This window comes from Pseudophryne corroboree, chromosome 3 (assembly GCF_028390025.1).
Source record: "Pseudophryne corroboree isolate aPseCor3 chromosome 3, aPseCor3.hap2, whole genome shotgun sequence".
In the NCBI taxonomy this organism is placed as follows: domain Eukaryota; kingdom Metazoa; phylum Chordata; class Amphibia; order Anura; family Myobatrachidae; genus Pseudophryne; species Pseudophryne corroboree.
Genome location: NC_086446.1, coordinates 523,198,658 through 523,224,174, shown reverse-complemented (window position 1 = coordinate 523,224,174; position 25,517 = coordinate 523,198,658). Strand labels below are relative to the sequence as shown.

The window sequence follows — 25,517 nt, the reverse complement described above, 5'->3', positions numbered from 1 at the left end:
GCCAGGGGCAGGGGCAGAGGAAAGAAGCTGCACAACACAGCTAGTTCCCAGGAACAGAAGTCCTCCCCTGCTTCCACTAAATCCACCGCATGACGCTGGGGCTCGCGAGGCGGAGCTAGGCCCGGTGGGGGCGTGTCTCCGAAATTTCAGCCACATGTGGGTTCACTCCCATTTAGATCCCTGGGCGATAGATATTGTGTCGCAGAGATACAAGCTGGAATTCGAAGAGATGACCCCTCACCGATACCTCAAATCGGCCCTGCCAGCTTCCCCCCTCGAGAGGGAGATAGTGCTAGCTGCAATTCACAAATTGTACCTTCAACAGGTGGTGGTCCAGGTTCCCCTCCTTCAACAAGGAAAGGGTTATTATTCGACCATGTTTGTAGTACCGAAACCGGACGGTTCGGTCAGACCCGTATTGAATTTAAAATCCCTGAACATATACCTGAAAAGGTTCAAGTTCAAGATGGATTCGCTCAGAGCGGTCATCGCAAGCCTGGAAGGGGGGGATTTTATGGTGTCTCTGGACATAAAGGATGCATACCTTCATGTCCCCATTTATCCACCTCATCAGGCGTACCTCAGATTTGTGGTACAGGATTGCCATTACCAATTTCAGACGTTGCCGTTTGGTCTCTCCACGGCACCGAGAATATTTACCAAGGTAATGGCGGAAATGATGGTACTCCTGCGGAAGCAAGGTGTCACAATTATCCCGTACGTGGACGATCTCCTCATAAAAGTGAGATCAAGAGAGCAGTTGCTGAACAGCGTATCACTTTCTCTGGAAGTGATAAGACAACACGGCTGGATTCTAAATATTCCAAAGTCGCAGTTGGTTCCTACGACTCGTCTGCCTTTCCTGGGCATGATTCTGGACACAGGCCAGAAAAGGGTTTATCTCCCGATAGAGAAAGCTCAGGAACTCATGACCCTGGTCAAGAACCTATTAAAACCAAAACAGGTGTAAGTGCATCACTGCACTTGAGTCCTGGGAAAGATGGTGGCATCATACGAGGCCATTCCCTTCGGCAGGTTCCATGCGAGGACCTTTCAATGGGACTTACTGGACAAATGGTCCGGATCACATCTTCAGATGCATCGGTTAATCACCCTATCCCCCAGGGCCAGGGTGTCTCTCCTGTGGTGGCTGCAGAGTGCTCACCTTCTCGAGGGCCGCAGATTCAGCATTCAGGACTGGGTCCTGGTGACCACGGATGCAAGCCTCCGAGGGAGGGGGGCAGTCACACAGGGAAGAAATTTCCAAGGTCTGTGGTCAAGTCAGGAGACTTGCCTTCACATCAACATCCTGGAACTAAGGGCCATATACAACGCCCTACGTCAAGCGGAGACCCTGCTTCGCGACCAATCGGTTCTGATTCAGTCAGACAACATCACCGCAGTGGCTCATGTAAACAGCCAAGGCGGCACAAGGAGCAGGGTGGCGATGGCGGAAGCCACCAGAATTCTTCGCTGGGCGGAGAATCACGTAAGCGCACTGTCAGCAGTGTTCATTCCGGGAGTGGACAACTGGGAAGCAGACTTCCTCAGCAGGCACGACCTCCACCCGGGAGAGTGGGGGCTTCATCAAGAAGTCTTCACGCAGATTGCAAGTCGGTGGGAACTGCCACAGGTGGACATGATGGCATCCCGCCTCAACAAAAAGCTACAGAGATATTGCGCCAGGTCAAGAGACTCTCAGGCGATAGCTGTAGACGCACTAGTGACACCGTGGGTGTTCCAGTCGGTTTATGTATTTCCTCCTCTTCCTCTCATACCCAAAGTGCTGAGAATCATAAGAAAAAGAGGACTGAGAACAATACTCATTGTTCCGGATTGGCCAAGAAGGACTTGGTATCCAGATCTGCAAGAAATGCTCACAGAGGACCCGTGGCCTCTGCCTCTAAGACAGGACTTGTTGCAACAGGGGCCCTGTCTGTTCCAAGACTTACCGCGGCTGCGTTTGACGGCATGGCGGTTGAACGCCGGATCCTAGCAGAAAAAGGCATTCCGTATGAGGTTATTCCTACGCTGATAAAGGCTAGGAAGGACGCGACGACTAAACATTATCTCCGTATATGGCGAAAATGTGTTGCTTGGTGTGAGGCCAGGAATGCCCCCACGGAGGAATTCCAGCTGGGCCGTTTCCTTCACTTCCTACAGTCGGGAGTGACTTTGGGCCTAAAATTGGGTTCCATTAAGGTCCAGATTTCGGCCCTATTTTCTTTCAAAAAGAACTGGCTTCTCTGCCTGAAGTTCAGACGTTTGTAAAGGGAGTGCTGCATATTCAGCCCCCTTTTGTGCCTCCAGTGGCACCTTGGGATCTTAACGTGGTGTTGAGTTTCCTGAAGTCACACTGGTTTGAACCACTTAAAACCGTGGAGTTAAAATATCTCACGTGGAAGGTGGTCATGCTATTAGCCTTGGCTTCGGCTAGGCGGGTGTCAGAATTAGCGGCTTTGTCACATAAAAGCCCCTATCTGGTTTTCCATATGGACAGAGCAGAATTGCGGACCCGTCCACAATTTCTGCCAAAAGTGGCGTCATCTTTTCATATGAACCAACCTATTGTGGTGCCTGTGGCTACTCGTGACTTGGAGGATTCCGAGTTACTAGATGTGGTCAGGTCTTTGAAGGTTTATGTAGCCAGAACGGCTAGAGTCAGGAAAACTGAGTCGCTGTTTATCCTGTATGCATCCAACAAGCTGGGTGCTCCTGCTTCAAAGCAAACTATTGCTCGCTGGATCTGTAACACGATTCAGCAGGCTCATTCTGCGGCTGGATTGCCGCTCCAAAATCAGTAAAAGCCCATTCCACAAGGAAGGTGGGCTCTTCTTGGGCGGCTGCCCGAGGGGTCTCGGCATTACAGCTTTGCCGAGCAGCTACTTGGTCAGGTTCAAACACTTTTGCAAAGTTCTACAAGTTTGATACCCTGGCTGAGGAGGACCTTGTGTTTGCCCATTCGGTGCTGCAGAGTCATCCGCACTCTCCCTCCCGTTTGGGAGCTTTGGTGTAATCCCCATGGTCCTTACGGAGTCCCCAGCATCCACTAGGACGTTAGAGAAAATAAGATTTTACTTACCGGTAAATCTATTTCTCGTAGTCTGTAGTGGATGCTGGGCGCCCGTCCCAAGTGCGGACTTCTTCTGCAATACTTGTATATAGTTATTGCTTAAATAAGGGTTATGTTATAGTTGCATCAGGGTTGATCTGATGCTCTGTTGTTGTTCATACTGTTAACTGGGTAAGTTTATCACAAGTTATACGGTGTGATTGGTGTGGCTGGTATGAGTCTTGCCCAGGATTCCAAAATCCTTTTCTTGTACTGTCAGCTCTTCCGGGCACAGTTTCTCTAACTGAGGTCTGGAGGAGGGACATAGAGGGAGGAGCCAGAGCACACCAGAATACAAATTCTTTCTTAAAGTGCCCATGTCTCCTGCGGAGCCCGTCTATTCCCCATGGTCTTTACGGAGTCCCCAGCATCCACTACGGACTACGAGAAATAGATTTACCGGTAAGTAAAATCTTATTTTTTGATACGTTTTCTGTCTTTTATTGTGTATTAGAAATGTGCTTAGTTGTTTTCTGCCGATCACTGTATGATTATTAATGTATAGTGCTGTGAAGAATCTGACTATTTGTTTTGCTCTGGTAGAAGGGTTTCTTTGGTGACAAAGTGGTCTAGATTACATCAGAGTGATGTGCCAGACCATTTTGTGATCAGGAAGACAAAACATATTATTTTCTGCATAGACCTTCAAGGAAAAAAAGACAATGTACCGTATATACTCGAGTATAAGTCGACCCGAATATAAGCCGAGGCACCTAATGTTACCACAAAAACCTGGGAAAACTTATTGACTCGAGTATAAGCCTAGGGTGGGAAATGCAGCTCTAGCCGTACACAGCCCTCAGTGCCAGATATGCCCCCACAGTGCCAGATATGCCCTCATACTGCCAGATATGCCCCACAGTGCCTGATGTGTCAGATATACCCTCATGCTGCCAGGTATGCCCCCACAGTGCCAGATATGCCCCACAGTGCCTGATGTGCCAGATATGCCCTCATACTGCCAGGTATGCCCCCACAGTCCCAGATATGCCCTCATGCTGCCAGATATGCCCCACAGTGCCAGATGTACCAGATATGCCCTCATGCTGCCAGATATGCCCCACAGTGCCAGATATGTCCCACAGTGCCAGATATGCCCTCATGCTGCCAGATATGCCCCACAGTGCCAGATATGCCCCCACAGTGCCAGATATGCCCCCACAGTGCCTGATGTTCCAGATATGCCCCCACAGTGCCTGATGTTCCAGATATGCCCTCATGCTGCCAGATATGCCCCCACAGTGCCAGATATGCCCCACAGTGACTGATGTGCCAGATATGCCCTCATACTACCAGATATGCCCTCATGCTGCCAGATATACCCCACAGTGCCAGATATGCCCTCATGCTGCCAGATATGCCTCACAGTGCCAGATATGCACCCACAGTGCCAGATATGCCCCCACAGTGCCTGATGTGCCAGATATGCCCCCACAGTGCCAGATATACCCTCATACTGCCAGATATGCCCCACAGTGCCAGATATGCCCCCACAGTGCCAGATGTGCCAGATATGCCCCCACAGTGCCAGATGTGCCAGATATGCCCCCACAGTGCCAGATGTGCCAGATATGCCCCCACAGTGCCAGATGTGCCAGATATGCCCCCACAGTGCCAGATGTGCCAGATATGCCCCCACAGTGCTAGATATGCCCCACAGTGCCTGATGTGCCAGATATGCCCTCATGCTGCCAGATATGCCCCCTCATGCTGCCAGATATGCCCCCTCATGCTGCCAGATATGCCCCCTCATGCTGCCAGATATTCCCCCTCATGCTGCCAGATATGCCCCCTCATGCTGCCAGATATGCCCCCTCATGCTGCCAGATATGCCCCCTCATAGTGCCAGATATGCCCCCTCATAGTGCCAGATATGCCCCCTCATAGTGCCAGATATGCCCCCTCATAGTGCCAGAGATACCCCCTCATAGTGCCAGATATGCCCCCTCATAGTGCCAGATAAGTCCCCTCAGTGCCACATATGTCGTCCCCCCCCCGTCCCCCCCAAAGTGCCAAATATGCTCCCCCAGTGCCTGTTACTTACTTACCCTCCGTCGCTCCCGCGCTGTCTTCTGAAGGAGGGTCACGGAGCGAACAGCGCGCGCCTCTCCTGTGTCCCTCCTGCATCTCCGGCGGCCGCGGCGGGTCTATTAAAGAAAGTGCCGGTTCGTCAGCCAATCAAAACTCACGAACGGGTACTTCCTTTAATAGACCCGCCGCTGCCGCCGGAGATGCAGGAGGGACACAGGAGAGGCGCGTGCTGTGCGCTCCGTGTCCCTCCTTCACACTGCTCTCCCTGTCACACTGCTCACCCTCTGCACTGACTCGAGTATAAGCCGAGGGGGCTTTTTCAGCACAAAAAAAAGTGCTGAAAAAGTCGGCTTAAACTCGAGTATATACGGTAGTTTACCCTCTACTTCCAACATAGCATTAACATAGTTTAGATTTAGGTTTTTACTCTGGATGTATGTGCATCATATCCTTCCCTTTTGTAAAGTGGAACTACATTATTGTTTACCTTTGCAAAGCTTAGACAGACAAGTTCCCACTTAGGCTTCAGTAGATACATTATAAAGACTGAATGAAACCGATCCAAAGAGCACAACACTCCGTTGTGTCTTTGCATACCGTCCAACTCTACTTTTTTGGCTGGTACAGTATCGTTTTTTTATGGTGTGTACCGGCCATAAAAGGTTTTTTTCCGGGTTTTGCCGTCTCCCAATCCTATTGATTCCTATGGGAGCATTGCGGAGCCACTCCCCCTTTACTCATGGTCACGCTTCTTCCCTAATTTGTACCGGTTTTCGGCACATAGCCGTGTTGTAAGGTATGCAGGCAATGTAAAATTACTGACGGGTTCTTTTTCTATTAAGGTTGTTGGTGGAAGTAAACACTGTCATCAGTAAAGGAGATATGACCATATACCACATAGACTCCAATTTTGGCTATTTGTTGGATCCCTCTATCTGTTCCTTCACAGTGGCTTATGACTTTCTCGTCATTGTATTACTGCAGCTGGACAAATGGAAGGTCAAGCTCTTTCACAGGAAATCTCTCCGTTATGAAGACCCTAGCACATCCCCATCTAGAGACGTGACCTTTGGAAAGGGAACTAGTGATTTAGAACCTGTCCTGTGTTGTGTTTCTCTGTGGAAAGAAAACACAATGGGTGATGTTCCGTGTAACTTTTCAATGGATGCTGCTTTGTTTACCCGTCTGTTTGGAGTTGATCTCGCTATACTGGAAACCCCCATGATTCTTTGTGGTTTCCCAGATGGTCAGGTGATATGCTTTCCATTAAAGAGTACTGGTTCTTCTTACATGCACACTTCTGAAACTAACTGCTTGCGCCAAAGCTCATTAAAGGTTCTTTACCACCTAGAGCAACCCGTGCTTTCTATTGGGGCCACAAGGACAGAACCGTGTGACCTTAGTGCTGAGCAGCCAATCACAAGTTCTGAAACTGTTTCCTGTGACTGTCTACTGTTTATTGGTAAGAAAGGCCTCATAGTACCAGTGACAGCCGGTGATATATCAGAAGGCATAGTTTGCGATTTTAAGGAATACCATCTGCCAGGTCCTGTGTGCTGTACTTTGTATACTATGTGTGGAGTCTACTGCAGCACTTCCTCTGACCTCATCTTTATTACCATTCCACGTGTCGCTAAAGTAGCAGCCTCTACCACTCCAAGCGGTTCTGCTGTGTCATCCTTCCGACACAATATTCCAATGGTTTTGGCGGTATCGCAGAATACCTTCTCATCTGATGGTAGGTTTATGAAAGCCTTAGTTCATATGTCCTACTTAAATACCTGATCAAACGCTAGAAATGTTCTATAAAGCTGACAGCCGTATAAAACAAACTTTTTGCAGTATCACTGTGGTGGATATGATAAGATGCTGAATTTTTAAAGTGCTTTAAAACTGGGTTTCTCACTCACTGCCTAACACTCCAAGATCAAGTGTAACCTTGGTCTTCTAACACCTACCCATGTCAGGTGGTAATTGACCTACAACACATAGATTGTAGTCATGCTGATATAGGTCTATACATCAGTCTCTTGAATAGCATAGTTCTCCTGGTTAGAAAAAAGTGACACAAATCTTTGCTGCATGACACAAGATTAATGTGTTTGTCTCTTGATCCCAAACCGAAATACTAGTTTTTGCACATCCTTTTTTTTTTTCAACAATAATTTTTATTAAGTTCTTTTCAAACAAAAAGTAAGGGAGTGGGGGTACAGAAGAGAAAAAAGGGACGGTAAGGGGAAAAAAGGGGGGTACACATATTGTTTGACAAAGAAACAAGGACTTGTACATAAAGGCTATTATTCCAACGGTGTGTCGAAAGGACAGTAAAAAGCGTGTCGCAACGACCCAACGGTGAGAGGAGAGCCGTGCATCTCAATTATATAATTTATCCAAGATTACTAACAGAGTCTGGAGATCGTCTAAACCAGTAATCGCTCCATGGAAGCCAGCGGATAAGCGGACACAAGGGGGAGGGAAAATATGCAACCCCCGCGGTTTCAAATTCGTAGTGAGAATGCACAGCTTTTTTCTATTGTGGCTATAGTCGGGACCGCAGTGGAGCGCCAGTGACGGGCTATCAGTAGTTTAGTAGAAATGAGTATATGACCCAATACATATTGATCACTAGGTTACAAGCCGCCGCAATAAAGATGGAGGATAACCAGTCTTGGATGTGGGGTTATACGAAGGCCTATGACAGATGCAATCAATTGAAATACTGAATTCCAGAGGGGAGCGAGTACCGGACATTCCCAGAAAACATGCAATAGTGTTCCCACCTTACCGCAGTTGCGCCAGCAAAGGTCAGAGGAGGAGGGTTGCATTATATGTAAGCGTGAGGGTGTGAAGTATAAACGATGCAGCATTTTATAAAACAATTCAAAATGTGAAACGCATTTAGACACTTTTAAACAGGTGTGAAAAACCATCTCCCATTCCTCTGCGGAAATGGGGCATTTGAGGTCAGTCTCCCATTTTGTTTGGAATGGGGCTTTCTGCCGGGAAGGGGGGCTGATAATATAATTGTACCACTTAGAAATGCCTCCTCTAACCTCCCCCGTGTTAAAGAAGCTCTGGATTAATTTGGGCATTGGAAACACTTGATAAGGAGGATTGGAAGAGCCCTGGTGCCAGTGCCTGAGTTGCAAGTATTTGTAAAATTCTCTATGGGGTAAGACATATTTCGTCTGGATTTGAGTAAACGAGATCAGTGAGTTGCCTGCCAGGATATCGTTGAGGGATAAGATCCCTGCAGATATCCAGGTGTCAAGGCATAGATCGGGGATTAGGGTGGCCAAACCTTTCAATGTAAGGTTGGGGGAAGGAAGGGAGACACCATGTCCTCCCTTCAGCACTTCCAGCCAAGCCTTCCGGGAAGAGTGAGCCGTGACTGATTTAGCTATCAGCGTCTTGCCTTCATCGCCTGGTAATAGCAATATGTGAGACAAAGGAAGTGCGGATACTAGACCTTGTTCTATTTGAATACATAATTTAAGGTCGGCTTTACAATGCCAAGCTCCTGATTGTGTGAGTAAACATGCTAACTGGTAGGAGGTTTTTACACATCTTTTAATGAAAACAGTTATTTAATTGACTATTATCCAAATTAAACTTTGCTTCCTGAATTTGGACAGAGTAGTTCATGCCTGATGTGCCATCTCTGATGGCATCAAAAGTGTAAAAACGTCTTGTTAGAGGATTGCCAATATTCATTTTGTGAGACAGACATCCAAGGAGTTATTTATTTTAGTTTATTTGTGTATCCCCAACATATTAAATAGTGCTGTTAAGAGAATTACTGTTTATTAACATTTATTTATATAGCACCACCATACTCCACTGTGCTTTGCAAATGAAAACCAGACTGGGATATAACAGGCAGACAAAGAAGTAAGAAAGATGCCTGTGCTCACAAGCTTACAATCTATAGGAAAATAGATGTTTATACACAAGGATAAGCAGTGCATGTTGCATATTGGCCCAGCCAGATTGCAGAGTTTCTTGGTTTGCTACAGGATCCAATCACATGGTAGTGTTGGCCTGGGGTTGGTGGGATGGGTGAATGTAGAAAGTGATATGTAAAGTTATGCGTGGACTGTGTATAGGGTAGGTTATTGCTCACAAAATGTTCTGGAGGTAATGTGGTTTCTTCACAAATGTGAGCTTTCCTGAAGTGAGTTTTCGGGGAACGCTTGGAGGTTTGGAGACAAGTAGAAAGTCTTGTGCAAGAGAGAGGACAGTCTACAGAGTGGGTGCAGCCTGAGAGAAACCCTGTAACTGTGAATAGGAGCAGGTAATGAGTGTGGATGAGAGACGCAGATCTTGTGCAGAGTTGAGGGGTCGGGAAGGGAGATATTTTGAGAGTAAGCAAAGAGATGTACTGTATGTTAGTGCAGTTTTGGAGTAAGCAGATGTATTTTATATTGAATTTGGTGAAATACAGAAAACCAGTGCAGGGACTGACAGAGTGTAGCAGCAGAAGAATGTTTTGCGAAGAAGAATAGATTGTAGGGATGAAAGTCAGGGACACACAGGTAGGGCCATCCTAAATACTAAGGGGCTGTTTCTGAGTTTGACAGATCCCTGTGCACGGATGCATACAGCACATGCGCAGATGTGAATGTCCGTCCTATTCATACAGAACCCAGTTGAATGTCTTTATGTGAAATTGGGCATATTGGAGCTGCAACAATGTGAGCACACAGAACCGCCCTGTCTTGTGGGAGAGTCCTAGGGGTGGTGTGTATCATGCATAAGAGAAGGGAAGCCTGTTTCTGATGTATCTCTTACACCTAGCATGGAACTGGTGCAAGTGCAGTTACTAGTAATAACCATTGTGGTGGCTAGCGTAAGATCAATGGCCGGCTTGGGTTTATACATTAGCCATATGGATTCTTGCATTAGAATAAGGTAGTACATCTGTCTTCCGCAGCGGCTGTTATTGTGAGTTCGGTATGGTAAAAAGGAATCATAGGGTTACTGGAACCAGACAAAAGGTCAGCTTTATGAGCAGGAACCTGGAAGACAAGACTTGCCTGAAATGTTAATTCTGGGCTGAAGTCTTCCAGGTATGTAGCCTTCCAGCATTCCATATACAGGAAACATTGCAGGCAATATGAATATAGTAGTGTGACTGCTACCAGTGAAGGCATGAAGTGGAGAACACCTTAAACTGGCACACAATATTTTGTCTTCCTTTTTTTTATTTTATTATTATAGTGTATTTTATCTTTGTATAGAAGTTGCAGAGCTAGTAGTCCTGTCTAGCCGAGGATGGCTGATGCTTTACAAGGTAAATCGGAGAGGAAGCAGAGATCCACTACATGGATTGGGTGGTGCAGATGCAGGAATGAGAATAAAGAAGCTGCTGTCTGGGATTGGTTCAGTATCCGAGAGGTGGGGACATCGCCATTGTACAGAAAAATACTCCAAAAATATCGTCAATGTTTAGCAAAACATTCTACATTTTATGCATTCCTGTAATCCTTTGTATGATAATGCAAGTACAGTCTTATTTTCTTCATTAATGGTTTATCATCATTTTTTAATATAATGTAAGATACGGTTATGATTCTATGTAATGTATGAATTAATAAATTCCCAGTGTCTGTCAGCTGCTACCTGAACTCTCCATGCAAATGTTTCCTGCTATGGAGATGCAGAACTGGCTAGCTTTAAATTTATGAGACACTGGCGTTGCAGAGTCAAAGAAAACTTTGCACCAACTGTGTTTTTGTTTTTATAAATGTGCTGAGAGCACATAGGCTGTTCTAGTCTGCCCAGGCTGCTGTTTTTGCAATTTCACATTATATAGTAGTGAGATGCTATTAAACTAGGGAACTTTAGTTTATTATGAGAAAGAAGCATCACCTTTGCACATGGTACTTCATGTCCTTGTTGCATCATCAGGCCAGCATTTTTGGAAGATGACCATATGCATGTTTGGCACTTTATTTTGTAGTGATGAACAATCCCTATTTCATTAGTACCACCTCTCTCGTGTGTTTACCAGTGGAAAAACAGAACACAGCACAGGTAGATTAAAACCACCTGGGTGTACTTACCTATAATGTTAAAAGTTTAGCTGTAGTTTCAACTCCCAATAGCTCTCTCCCTTACTTGTGTACTAAATGTGTAGGAAGACAGAAAAAGGTGTGTATTGATTTATTATTGGACTTTTTTTGCCTTTTTTTACAATAAATGTTAATCCTGCACCAGACTGATATTATAATATACAAATTTAACAGAAAACCAGCCTTGTTATTATTGGGCATATATGTAAATGTGGTCACACTGTTTGAGGCTATCAAACTAGCCCTAGTGAAGTCAGAATACATCCAGCTGCTCAATCTTGTGTCAATCTGTTAGATCTCAATCATTTTCTGTTAATTGGAGACTGAGTCTGCCGGGCAGTAGAAGTGGCATTGTGTTCAGCCCAAACCTTTAAATCATGGTTCCATTTGTGCATATGCAGCATACTGTCACAGCTCATAGTACTTACAATAAATACATTCTCTGTGATTACATGTCATCTTTTTATATAGCACTAGTGTATTCCATATATCAGTAGAAATATTGATTGTGTGAAATGACACAGACCAATACAAAAGATATATAGGGTATCTGCTCTCCCTTGCTTACTCTCTACTGTAGATACAATTTATAAAGCTTATTTGTCTCTTTTGTAATAATTATCCTTCTTTTTCCACTCTCCAGAGTCTCTCAGTTGAAGTCTGTAGTTGATGACAAGAGCAGGTCCTTAACTAAGCTTAATCAAGTGATATCACTGAGCCGTGAGGTGCTGTCCAGCCAGCGGACAGAGTGTCCAGTGCATTGTGTAATAAGAGTGTCATGGACACACGTGCTGCAGAAAGACTGCCTGATGGCACACTGCATTGTGGAGAACAAGACTGAATGTGTTTTGGAGAGGGGATGGACCTTGTGCATCCTGATAAGTACTGTCCCAAACACATCCTACTCTTTTCCAATTGCACTAAAACCGGAGGAGAAGACCGAATTAACTTTCCCCTTAGCTACAAATGGGTGTGACAGCCTGGATTTCCCTATTACAATATCTTGCACACTGTTTTACAGCTTAAAGGGACTAGTCGCAGATTGCGGTGACTCTGCAGACTCGTCCATGTCTTATTCACACAAGCAGGATGTCAGCATACCTATACAGGAGCACATCATTGATGTACTCCAATGCCTGCGTTTTAGCTCACAGACCGATTTTCCCTCCTGCTCTGGCCCATCTTGGACATTACCTGAGCATATAGTGCAAGTGTTTTTGAAGACCTGTTCTGGATGTGAAAGCAGTGATGACACATCAGTGACAGTTCCTAAGGTTATTTGTAACCAGGAAGTTAATCATACAATACCACTGAAGGCCATAGTGCGAGTGTCTGCTCTCCAGTTGACTCAGGCCTTGCACAATGAACAGTCAGGTAAATAACCGATATTATCAACATCTTGTTCTTTCCATTATGTAAGTCCACTCACTTTTATACATGATATATATCGCTGCTCCCATGTTTTACCTCCCTTGACGCCACAGATCTTTTTGCATTTTCTTTAATTTTTCCTTCACAGAAGCAAACTATAGTATGCTCACAGCACACCGGTAATGGATTGGGATTACTTAATTTATTTGAAACGGTTATTGTTTCAGAGTTCAGCACTAAATATTTTGGTAATTTGTATGGTCAGTAAAACATATAGAATATGATATCCCTCCTGCGTCTAGAATTTTAATAAGAGGCAATGACATCACTAGGGATGTTAGTAATAACGTGAACAACTGAAATCATTTGAATATTGGTTCATTCCATAAAACTGTGCTCTGTCAAGACTTTTTGTTTAGCCCAGCAAATAGCTACCACCTCTACACTGTGTGAGGGTGATCCATTTATAATAATAATAATAATTTTATTTATATAGCGCTCTTTCTCCAAACAGGACTCAAGGCGCGAGTTAGGAGCGAGTTGGGTCCTGCGAGATGCTTTCACTGCAAACTCGCATTGCGAATTTCATGTGCAGTTCAATACCAAGCTCACATTCCTTGGAATTCAAAATTTCTGCAGCAGGGTACATTGTGTTCCACAGGGAAACATCGGGGTGTAGAGTGCATCTTGATCCAGAGGCACCAACAGGCTAAAGCTTTAGGCTGTCCCAGGATGCATTGGGGCCTCCTCTATAACCCCGCCTCCAGGCACTGAGAGCTCAGTTTCGAGTTGGTGCTTAATGCAACAGGTCACTTAACGGGGGCTGCACTGGGCAGACTTGAAAAGCGTTTCAACTAAGAAGATTTCTTCTCTGGGCTGTCAGCGCTGTATGTCAGGGTTACACTAGAGCGCTGCAGCTCCATCACCTCCCAAGCGGCGTCGCATACTCCCGCGGCTCAGATCCCAGGTACTTGCAGCAGAGGCATCACGGCTTAGCCACACAGTCGCAGTCTGTTCTCCTAAATCGCGTGGCTGCTACGGGGAGGAGGTAAGAGAGTCCCCCAGACGGGACCTGCTATTAAATTGCATTCCGTCTGCGACCTAGGGAGACGCGGCGCTGGCGTGGCCACTGTCACCGAGCAGGGACCCCACTAGACCACCGGGGCGTCTGAGTACAGGTTGGGTGTACTAACATCCCATTTAATAAGTCTCGCTGTACCCGAGTTGGAAGTCCAGCATAGGGAGGTGGTGCTTGACCTGTAGCCCCGGCCCAGGGCGCCATCTCCTTGCAGATTTCCCACCCTGGAGCTGCCTCAAACTCTCCCTCACTCCCTGACTGAAACGCTGTGGGCGCCATCTTCTAAGCATAACTGCGGCTGGTCTCCAGGACTGCAGGGCAAGGTATCCCTTGTAAAGCCGCCTGTATACAGCGCTGAGCCTTTACAATCACTTAAGTATCCTACATGTCTTATTACAGATAGCGTTAGTTGAGAAAGAGTGTACCTATTACAGGATATATTGTACGAGTATTCTGATATATCCTCCGGTCACTGACAGTGTGTGCCTGAAATTGGTGTGTGGTGCCTAAATCTGCTGTGTGGTTTCACTCTGTGTTTCCCAGATATAACTGTCACTATGTTCTGTACCCTAAGGGACTAGGTGCGCTAATATAGTGCGTCACAGTATTTATCCAATACGCATAACCTACTGTGTATTCAGTCACGTAATACCGGATTTATTTGCAGGTATTGTACTTTGTCTGGTTTTATCGTACTAAGTCGCTCTGTTGTTGCATTCATACATAATGTCTGACAGAAAGGGCAGTAAATCAGTGGAGTCTCCTGCAGCATGCAAAGTATGCTCCACGGATTTACCAGAGGGGGAAATTTTGTATGATGGCCTGTGTACCTCTTGTCATACACCTCCTAGTTAGTCTGCAGCTCCTGTGTCTACTCAGGAGCCACCCTGGGCTGCTTTCACCACCTGCTGGGTACTCTGGTGGAACACCTTACGCCCCCTATGGGACCGCCTGTGCCACTAGAGCCACATATTGTCTCTTTAGTTAATCCGCGTTGGGCTGAAAATGTATCTAACCAGTTGCAGCAATTAAATCAGTCTTTGGTTAGACAAATACACCCCAGGCCGCTCCTGTGTCTCTGGGTTCTCTAAGTGGGCTGCTTCCTCCTCACAATCCACATACCTGTCTGATGTTCCATCTGAAGAAGAGGGGGAGCATACTGTCCTGTCAGACACTGAATCAGGTGTTTCTGATGAGGATTCTGCCTTGCAGATTGATGTCTCTTGCCTGGTGGTTGCTATTAAGCAAATCCTACAAATCTCTGATGATTAGGATTCCACTACTGTGGCAAAAGGTGGTTAAAAATCTGTTACCCCATTCTGACCATTTAGTGGACATTAGATGGGAACCCTGGTCTACTCCAGGGAAGAAATTCCCTCTATCTAAACGGTCCTTGGCTCGCTATCCTCTCCCTGCAGAGTTATGTAAAATTCACCACTGGTGGATTCTCGCGTCACCCGCCTCGTGGTGTCGTCCACTCTGCCTGTCACCAGGGCCGTCTCCGGGGCTTGTGGCGCCCCGGGCGGCTTTAGGGGGCGTGGCTTTGTACAGGGGGCGTGGTCATTTACGCCCCCTGTACAGCTGAATTGATGTGCGGTGCGCGATGACGTCATCGCGCACCGCACAGCAAAGGTCCTCTCCACGAAGGGAAACTAGACGCGTAGCGTCTAGTTCCCTTCGTGGAGAGGACCTTTGCTGTGCGTTGCGCGATGACGTCATCGCGCACCGCACAGTAAAGGACCTCTCCAGGAAGGGAAACTAGACGCGTACGCGTCTAGTTTCCCTTCCCAGCGGTAGCGGCCGGGGGCAGCGGGCAGCAGGGGGCACACACCAGTAGCGGATCTTGCCCTGGTGCGGCGCCCTCCGGAGGGCGCCCTGCGCCCTCCGGAAGGCGGCACCCCGGGCAAAAGTACTGCTTGCCCGTGGCAAGATCCGCTACTGCCTGTCACCACTGTCACTTCACTGAAGGAACCGACAGATAAGCGTGTGGAGGGATGCTTGACATTTTTTTACTCCCTTACAGGAGCTGTGTATCAGCCGTAACTAGGCATGAGCAGATGGTGCTTTGCCCACAGTGCATTTGCCCTGTGGGCGCACCATCTGCATCCACCCTGATTAGCCTGCTGTATTTGTATCTTGAGTTCAGACACCTGGCGCTGCGTCGGCTGCTGTGTACATTACAGCAGGCAGCGCTGTACAGGCAGTCTATCGCCCGTGTGCTCCACCCCCATCCCTCCTGCTCTGCGATGTGAACAGGTACTTCCGGGTTTTGAAGGAGCCGTGCTGCCGGCCTGAAGAGTGCCCTGCATGTCTTCTCTGCTTGCGGCAGCTATCTTTGTTCCCACAGCCTGCACACTGGGGAACATCTGAATAGGTGAACCGCGGAAGTTCGGTGCCCTTTCTCCCAGCATTCTCAGCCATAGACTCCTGTAGTTACTCCACACATCACCAACCACCCTCCTGCAGCCCCACGGTCGCTGGCTGAACCGTGACTGTATAAAAGCTGTAGCTCCTACATAGAGTCCCTAGAACCCTCTGGATCCTCAGGTGGTGAGTTTATATGCCGTGACTCTGTCCCCTCTGCTGCATCTTTGTGACTACAACCCCCTTCCTTTAGCTATTGGAGGGTTTTCTGTTTACGGGAGTCAGTGTTTTGTTTTTTTTTTACTTACTCTCTGGACGTAATGAGCTGCTTGTACTGAAATTCGGGGGGCGTGTGGGCAAAGGGTGCAACACACAAAGCGCATTTGCGCTGTCAGCACACTACCCACTTCCACCCCGATTGGCCAGCACCAGCTGCAGCGCAGCCCGCTATAATAGTAGCGTTGTGCCTGGCTCCTCTACCCTGTACATTATAGCCTGAAGTGCAGCTCGGTCTCATAGGCATCGGGGTGTGTGTGTTTCTCTCTCCCCCTCCCACCCCCTCTCTCTGTCTCCTAACCAACACTCTGTCTCTGTACCTGCCACCTTTCTTTCTCTCTCAATCAATTCCTCTCTCTCTCTTTCGTGACTCTACCTGGTAGAATGTGTAAAAGGGGACTCTACCTTGCGTAATGTGTAAAAGGTGGCTCTACCTGCCGTACTGTGTAAAAGAGGACTCCACCTGGCGTAATGTGTAAAAGTGGGCTCTGCCTGGCATAATGTGTAAAAGGGGGCTCTAGCTGCTGTACTGTGTAAAAGGGGACTCTACCTGGTGTAATGTGTGATAGAAGTTTACCTGGAGTATTGTATAAAATGGGGCTCTACCTGGTGTAATGTGTGATAGAAGTTTACCTGGAGTATTGTATAAAATGGGGCTCTACCTGGCGTAATGTGTAAAAGAAGGCTCTACCTGGAGTAATGTGTGTAAGTGGCTCTACTGTGCTGCGTAATTTGAATAATGGAGACTACTGTGCAGCATAATATGAATTGGTATTTTGTGGCCATGCCCCTATATTTTGTACGCGCGCCTATGGTGCGCACTGGCCCTATTTTAAATATTGGGAGGGGGTGCGCATAGTGCTAAAATGTCTTGTTACGGCACTGCTGTGTATAGGCCCACTATTGCTGCCTCTTGGGCTGCAAAAGGTATTGAAGAGTGGGTTCAGGCATTAGAGGAGGAGCTGCCCGAGGATATATCTGACAATGACAGACCATACCCGTCTCACATTACCACCGCGGCCTATTACATTTCAGGAAGCGTCCTCTGAGGCGGGTGTGTTGGCAGCCAAGACGTCGGCTACGTCTGTCCTGGCTCGCCATATTCTGTGGTTGAAGGCATGGAGGGTGGACCTAGACTCCAAAAACACCTTCACTGGGGATATTTTGTTTGGGGGGAAGACCTGAATAAAATTGTGTCTGAATTAGCAGCTTCTAAGATTGCTTTCTCCCAAACACTAATCCTTCAACACGGAAGGCAAAAGGTACCACTTTTCGTTCCTTTGATGCTTCAGGACAGGATAAGACGCTTCCTTTGTCGACCCAGAGTGTCAATACACTCGGGGATGCAAGTACTTGGCCTGATGGTGTTGGCATTCGACATGGTTGAGTACGTTCAATTTCATTCCCGCCCTCTACAGAGGTTACTTTTCCAAGTGGGATGGCCTACCTCAGCATATCAGATCTCAGATGATCACTTTGACTCTGGTGGTTCGTCTGTCGCAGACCTGGTCGCTACAGGACCAGCAATTGAGCAGGGGCCGTCCATTCTGGATCCCCGGCTGAGTCCTACTGACAACAGACGCCAGTCTGAGGGGATGGTGTGCGGTGTTTCAGTGTCGCTGGACCAAGGAGGAATCACTCCTCCCAATAAACATTCTGAAGCTGAGGGCGGTGTTCAATGCGCTATTTCTTGCCGTTCCTCTGATAAAGAACAGGCCTGTTCAAGTACAGTCAGACAACGTCCCCACGGTGGCATACATAAACCTTCAAGGCGCCATTTAAAGCCGCATGGCAATGTTGGAAATGTGAAAAATCCTTTGTTGGGCGGAACGCAATCCGCAAGCAATATCGTCCGTGTTCATTCCGGGTGTCCTGAACTGGGAAGAGGACTTCCTCAGTCGCCAGGACGTGCACGCCGGAGAGTGGAGTCTTCATCCAGAAATCTTTTAACTCCTAGTGGACAAATTGGGCCTACCAGATGTAGACCTGATGGTGTCTCAACACAATTACAAGGTTCCAGTCTTTGGATCTCGGACCAGGGATCCTCAGGCAGCGTTCATGGACACTCTAGCAATTCCATGGAACTTTCGGCTGCCCTACGTGTTTCCTCCAGTGTCGCTTCTGCCCAGGGTCCTACGGAAGTTCAAGCAAGAAGGAGGATTGTTACTTCTAATCGCTCCAGCGTGGCCCATACGACATTGGTTCTCAGACTTGCAGGGCCTGTTGACAGGGTGTCCCCTTCTATTTCCTCAGTGGCCAGACATCCTCGTACAGGGCCCTTGTGTATACCCAGACCTGGCCAGACTGGCTTTAACGGCATGGCTCTTGAAGCATCACTTCTGAGGGCCAAAGGATTCTCAGAGGCGGTTATCCAAACTATGTTGAAGGCCCGCAAACTGGCATCTGCCCAGATATATTACAGGATCTGGTTTCTTACTTCACCTGCACCCCTTTCACATCGCAAAAATAACCCGCTATCGACCCAGCATATTGCCAGGTCGACGCGGGTCAGTGTGCAATGTGAAAGGGTCCTTGGAGAATTCCTGGGTCGCCTGACCCGGTAATTCAACCCGGGTAATAAGAAGGGTTATTCCCAGGTTGAATACCGGCTCAGTGGCAGCGTAAACGGATTCCTGATGCGACCTGGGACCCGTTTACTACATAGGGAGAGGCTGTGCGGAGATGAGCTCATCTCCCAGCGCCGCCTCCGCCCCCGCTGCCGGTTCCGCCCCCCGCCGCTATGTGAAGCCAGTAGAGAGGCTCCAATGCCGGATCCCACCCGAGAAGGACCCGTTTCCAATTTCCGGGTGGGGTCCAGCATTGGAGATGTGAAAGGGGTCCTGGTGTGCTGATAATTATGACACACACATACAGATTCAGAACTTCCAGAATTCTGGCTTTTCTGCAACGAGGGTTAGACTTAGGCCTTTGTCTTTGTCAAGGTTCACATATCTGCCTTGTAGGTATGGTTTGAGAGAAAAATTGTGTCTGTACCTGATGTTCATACCTTCACTCATGTCCTTCGGATTCAGCCTCCCTATGTCCCTTCTGTGGCTCCATGGGATCTGACTGTTGTGCTGAATGCCCTGCAAGAGTCTCCATTCGAACCTCTTCAGTCGGCTTGGCTTACGGCCAAGGTCCCGTTCTTGCTGGCTATTGCCTGTGCAAGACGGGTGTCGGACTTGGGCGCTTTGTCCTGTCGTCCCCACTTTCTGACATTTCACCATGACCGGGCAGTTCTACGAACTCGACCAGGTTATTTGCCTAAAGTGGTGTCCTCTTTTCACCTTAACCAAGAGATTGTGGTTCCGGCCTTCATCTCTTTTTACTTGTCTTCCAAAGAACGTTCTTTGGATGTGGTTAGGGCTCTCTGTATTTATGTGGAGAGGACTGCCTGTATAAGGAGGACAGATACCCTTTTTGTCCTGTTTGGTTTCCACAAACATGGCTGGCCTGCGAATAAGCAAACCTTGGCCAGATGGATTAGAATGGTGATTGCACAAGCTTATGCGCAGGCTGGACTCCCAGCTCCTGCTGCTATTAATGCCCATTCTACTTAGTCTGCTGGACCTTCTTGGTGTGGCCCGCTGTGGCGAGTCCGCAGAACAATTGTGCAAGGTGGCTACGTGGTCCTCGGTGAACACATTTCTTAGGTTTTATGCCTTTGATGCTTTCGCCTCTCAGGATGCTTCCTTTGGATGCCGGATTCTCATATCCGCTAAGGCGCGTCCCCTTCCTTGAGGAACTGCTTTAGGACATCCCCGATGTTTCCCTGTGGAACACAATGTACCCTGCTGCAGAAAAGTAGTGTTATGGTAGACTTACCATGGGTAACACTCTTTCTGCGAGGTACATTGGGTTCCACAGGGCGCCCACCCTGACGCACCTAGCTTCTTTGGGTTGTTTGGAATCAGCCGCTGGTCCCTTCTCCTGTCGTGAGAATGTGGTTGTATGTGACTAACATCTGCCTTCTCTCTTGCCTGCCCCTGCATTGGACTGGTTAACGAAACTGAGCTCTCAGTGCCTGGAAACGGGGTTATAGAGGAGGCCCCAATGCATCCTGTGACAGCCTAAAGCGTGCTCGCCATGCGAGGGGACGCGGTACACTTATATGGTGTCCATGTCGACATACAAAAAAGAAAACCGCATGTCGGTATTTTGACCTGTCGGCATTTTACATGTTGGTATTTTGACCTTGTCTGTATTTTCAATGTCGGTATTTTGTCCATGTCGGGATTTGATCTTGTCGGGAATTTGACCGTCGGTCAATTGCTGTCGGGATTGTGACCGTCGGGATTTTGATTGGAGGTATTTCATACCGATCCCGATCAGAGATATGTGGAAAAGATAGGCACTGCCTCACCTGCCATAGACTTTTTACTTCAGTGTTTTGACTTTCAAAATTATTTGAATAATACAAAGAAGATATTTCTAACATATTCTTTGTTTCTCTGACGTCCTAGTGGATGCTGGGAACTCCGTAAGGACCATGGGGAATAGCGGCTCCGCAGGAGACTGGGCACAAAAGTAAAAGCTTTAGGACTACCTGGTGTGCACTGGCTCCTCCCCCTATGACCCTCCTCCAAGCCTCAGTTAGATTTTTGTGCCTGGCCGAGAAGGGTGCACACTAGGGGCTCTCCTGAGCTTCTTAGTGAAAAGTTTAGTTTTAGGTTTTTATTTTCAGTGAGACCTGCTGGCAACAGGCTCACTGCATCGAGGGACTAAGGGGAGAAGAAACGAACTCACCTGCGTGCAGAGTGGATTGGGCTTCTTAGGCTACTGGACACCATTAGCTCCAGAGGGACCGAACAGAGGCCCAGCCTCGGAGCTCGGTCCCGGAGCCGCGCCACCGGCCCCCTTACAGAGCCAGAAGCAAGAAAAGGTCCGGAAAAATCGGCGGCAGAAGACATCAGTCTTCAACAAGGTAGCGCACAGCACTGCAGCTGTGCGCCATTGTTACTCAGCACACTTCACACTCCGGTAACTGAGGGTGCAGGGCGCTAGGGGGGGGCGCCCTGAGCAGCAATGTAAAACACCTTGGCTGGCATAAATACACCACATATAACCCCCAGGGCTATATGGGTGTATTTTAACCCCTGCCAGAACTCGCCTAAAAAGCGGGAGAAAAGGCCGCCGAGAAGGGGGCGGAGCCTATCTCCTCAGCACACGGGCGCCATTTTCCATCACAGCTCCGCTGGAAGGACGTCTCCCTGACTCTCCCCTGCAGTCCTGCACTACAGAAAAGGGTAAAAAAGAGAGGGGGGCACTAATTTGGCGCAGTAGTTTATACTAACAGCAGCTATAAAGGGAAAAACACATTTTATAGTGGTATTCCTGTATATATATAGCGCTCTGGTGTGTGCTGGCATACTCTCCCTCTGTCTCCCCAAAGGGCTAGTGGGGTCCTGTCCTCTATCAGAGCATTCCCTGTGTGTGTGCGGTGTGTCGGTACGATTGTGTCGACATGTTTGAGGAGGAAAATGAGATGGAGGCGGAGCAATTGCCTATTATACAGTTGTCACCCCCTGGGGAGTCGACACCTGAGTGGATGAGCTTGTGGAAGGAATTGCGTGACAGTGTCAGCTCCTTACGACAGACAGTTGACGACATGAGACAGCCGGCTACTCAGCTTGTGCCTGTCCAGGGGTCTCAAACGCCATCAGGGGCTTTAAAACGCCCGTTACCTCAAGTGGCAGACACAGACACGGATACTGACTCCAGTGTCGATGATGAGACAAACGTGACTTACACTAGGGCCACACGTTACATGATTGAAGCAATGAAAAATGTATTGCATATATCTGATAATACAAGTACCACTAAAAAGGGTATTATGTTTGGTGAGAAAAAACTGCCTGTAGTTTTTCCTGTATCCGAGGAATTAAATAAAGTGTGTGATGGGGCGTGGGTTTCCCCCGATAAAAAACTGATAATTCCTAAAAGGTTATTGGCATCGTACCCTTTCCCGCCAGAGGATAGGGCACGTTGGGAAACACCCCCTATAAACAGGTAGCACTACCCTCTCCTGATACGGCCGCCCTAAAGGAACCTGCCGATAGAAAGCTGGAGAATATCCTAAAATGTATATACTCTCACACGGGTGTTATACTGCGACCAGCAATCGCCTCAGCCTGGATGTGCAGTGCTGGCCTGGCGTGGTCGGATTCCCTGACTGAAAATATTGATACCCTAGATAGGGACAGTATATTATTGACTATAGAGCATTTGAAGGATGCATTTCTATATATGCGTGATGCACAGAGGGATGTTTGCCGACTGGCATCAAGAGTTAGCGCGCTGTCCATTTCTGCAAGAAGAGGTTTATGGACGCGGCAGTGGTCAGGTGATGCGGATTCTAAAAGGCACATGGAAGTATTGCCTTATAAGGGGGAGGAGTTATTTGGGGTAGGTCTATCAGACCTGGTAGCCACGGCAACGGCTGGAAAATCCACATTTTTACCCCAGGTAGCTTCTCAACCTAAGAAGACGCCATATTATCAGGCGCAGTCCTTTCGGCCCCATAAGGGCAAGCGGGCAAAAGGCGCCTCATTTCTGCCCCGTGGCAGAGGGAGAGGAAAAAGGCTGCAATAAACAGCCAGTTCCCAGGAACAAAAGCCCTCTCCCGCCTCCGCAAAGTCCTCAGCATGACGCTGGGGCTTTACTAGCGGACTCAGGCACGGTGGGGGCCCGTCTCCAGAAGTTCAGTGCGCAGTGGGCCCACTCGCAAGTGGACCCCTGGATCCTTCAGGTGGTATCCCAGGGGTACAAATTGGAATTCGAGACTTCTCCCCCTCGCCGTTTTCTAAAGTCTGCTTTACCGACGTCTCCCTCAGACAGGGAAGCAGTATTGGAAGCCATTCACAAGCTGTATTCCCAGCTGGTGATAAGCAAGGTACCTCTCCTACAACAGGGAAAGGGGTACTATTCCACGCTATTTGTGGTACCGAAGCCGGACGGCTCGGTGAGACCAATTTTAAACCTAAAATCCTTGAACACTTACATACAAAGGTTCAAATTCAAGATGAAGTCACTCAGAGCAGTGATTGCAAACCTGGAAGAAGGGGACTATATGGTGTCTCTGGACATCAAAGATGCTTACCTACATGTCCCAATTTACCCTTCTCACCAAGGGTACCTCAGGTTTGTGGTACAGAACTGTCACTATCAGTTTCAGACGCTGCTGTCTTGGATTGTCCACGGCACCCCGGGTTTTTACCAAGGTAATGGCCGAAATGATGATACTCCTTCGAAGGAAGGGAGTTTTAGTTATCCCTTACTTGGACGATCTCCTGATAAGGGCAAGATCCAGGGAACAGTTGGAAGTCGGAGTAGCACTATCTCAGATAGTGCTGCGCCAGCACGGTTGGATTCTCAATATTCCAAAATCGCAGCTGATCCCGACGACACGACTTCTATTCCTAGGGATGATCCTGGACACAGTCCAGAAAAAGGTGTTTCTCCCGGAGGAGAAAGCCAGGGAGTTATCCGAACTAGTCAGAAATCTCCTAAAACCAGGCCAAGTCTCAGTGCATCAATGCACAAGGGTCCTGGGAAAGATGGTGGCTTCTTACGAAGCAATCCCATTCGGCAGATTCCACGCAAGAACCTTCCAGTGGGATCTGCTAGACAAATGGTCCGGGTCGCATCTTCAGATGCATCAGCGGATAATCTTGGCACCAAGGACAAGGGTGTCTCTCCTGTGGTGGTTGCAGAGTGCTCATCTTCTAGAGGGCCGCAGATTCGGCATTCAGGACTGGGTCCTGGTGACCACGGATGCCAGCCTGAAAGGCTGGGGAGCAGTCACACAGGGAAGAAATTTCCAGGGCTTGTGGTCAAGCCTGGAGACATCACTTCACATAAATATCCTGGACCTAAGGGCCATCTACAATGCTCTAAGCCTAGCAAGACCTCTGCTTCAAGGTCAGCCGGTGCTGATCCAGTCGGACAACATCACGGCAGTCGCCCACGTAAACAGACAGGGCGGCACAAGAAGCAGGAGGGCAATGACAGAAGTTGCAAGGATTCTTCGCTGGGCGGAAAATCATGGGATAGCACTGTCAGCAGTGTTCATTCCGGGAGTGGACAACTGGGAAGCAGACTTCCTCAGCAGACACGACCTCCACCCGGGGGAGTGGGGACTTCACCCAGAAGTCTTCCACATGATTGTGAACCGTTGGGAAAAACCAAAGGTGGACATGATGGCGTCCCGCCTCAACAAAAAACTAGACAGATATTGCACCAGGTCAAGGGACCCTCAGGCAATAGCTGTGGACGCTCTGGTAACACCGTGGGTGTACCAGTCAGTGTATGTGTTCCCTCCTCTGCCTCTCATACCCAAGGTACTGAGAATCATAAGAAGGAGAGGAGTAAGGACTATACTCGTGGCTCCGGATTGGCCAAGAAGGACTTGGTACCCGGAACTTCAAGAGATGCTCACGGAGGACCCGTGGCCTCTACCTCTAAGAAAGGACCTGCTCCAGCAGGGACCCTGTCTGTTCCAAGACTTACCGCGGCTGCGTTTGACGGCATGGCGGTTGAACGCCGGATCCTGAAGGAAAAAGGCATTCCGGATGAAGTCATCCCTACCCTGATCAAAGCCAGGAAGGATGTAACCGTACAACATTATCACCGTATTTGGCGTAAATATGTTGCGTGGTGTGAGGCCAGGAAGGCCCCTACAGAGGAATTTCAACTGGGTCGTTTCCTGCATTTCCTGCAAACAGGACTGTCTATGGGCCTAAAATTAGGGTCCATTAAGGTTCAAATTTCGGCCCTGTCGATTTTCTTCCAGAAAGAACTGGCTTCAGTTCCTGAAGTTCAGACGTTTGTCAAGGGAGTACTGCATATACAGCCTCCTTTTGTGCCTCCAGTGGCACCTTGGGATCTCAATGTAGTTTTGGGGTTCCTAAAATCACATTGGTTTGAACCACTCTCCACTGTGGACTTAAAATATCTCACATGGAAAGTGGTAATGCTGTTAGCCCTGGCTTCAGCCAGGCGTGTCTCAGAATTGGCGGCTTTATCCTATAAAAGCCCTTACCTAATTTTTCATACGGACAGGGCAGAATTGAGGACTCGTCCTCAATTTCTCCCTAAGGTGGTTTCAGCGTTTCACTTGAACCAGCCTATTGTGGTACCTGCGGCTACTAGGGACTTGGAGGACTCCAAGTTGCTGGACGTAGTCAGGGCCCTGAAAATATATGTTTCCAGG

General features: G+C 48.1%; 1 protein-coding gene across 2 annotated transcripts in view; it reads left to right on the top strand.

Moving 5' to 3' along the window:
* Window positions 1-25,517, top strand: part of FAAP100 (FA core complex associated protein 100) — a 93,900-nt gene that overhangs the window by 44,598 nt on the left and 23,785 nt on the right. The window contains exons 4-6 of one of the 2 annotated variants that reach the window (XM_063961123.1): window positions 6,128-6,881; window positions 10,384-10,540; window positions 11,861-12,591. In XM_063961123.1, coding sequence (XP_063817193.1) covers window positions 6,128-6,881; window positions 10,384-10,540; window positions 11,861-12,591 — 1,642 coding nt within the window. Of the gene's footprint in view, window positions 1-5,985; window positions 6,882-10,383; window positions 10,541-11,860; window positions 12,592-25,517 lie in introns of both variants that reach the window. The other variant, XM_063961122.1, reaches the window with a different exon arrangement.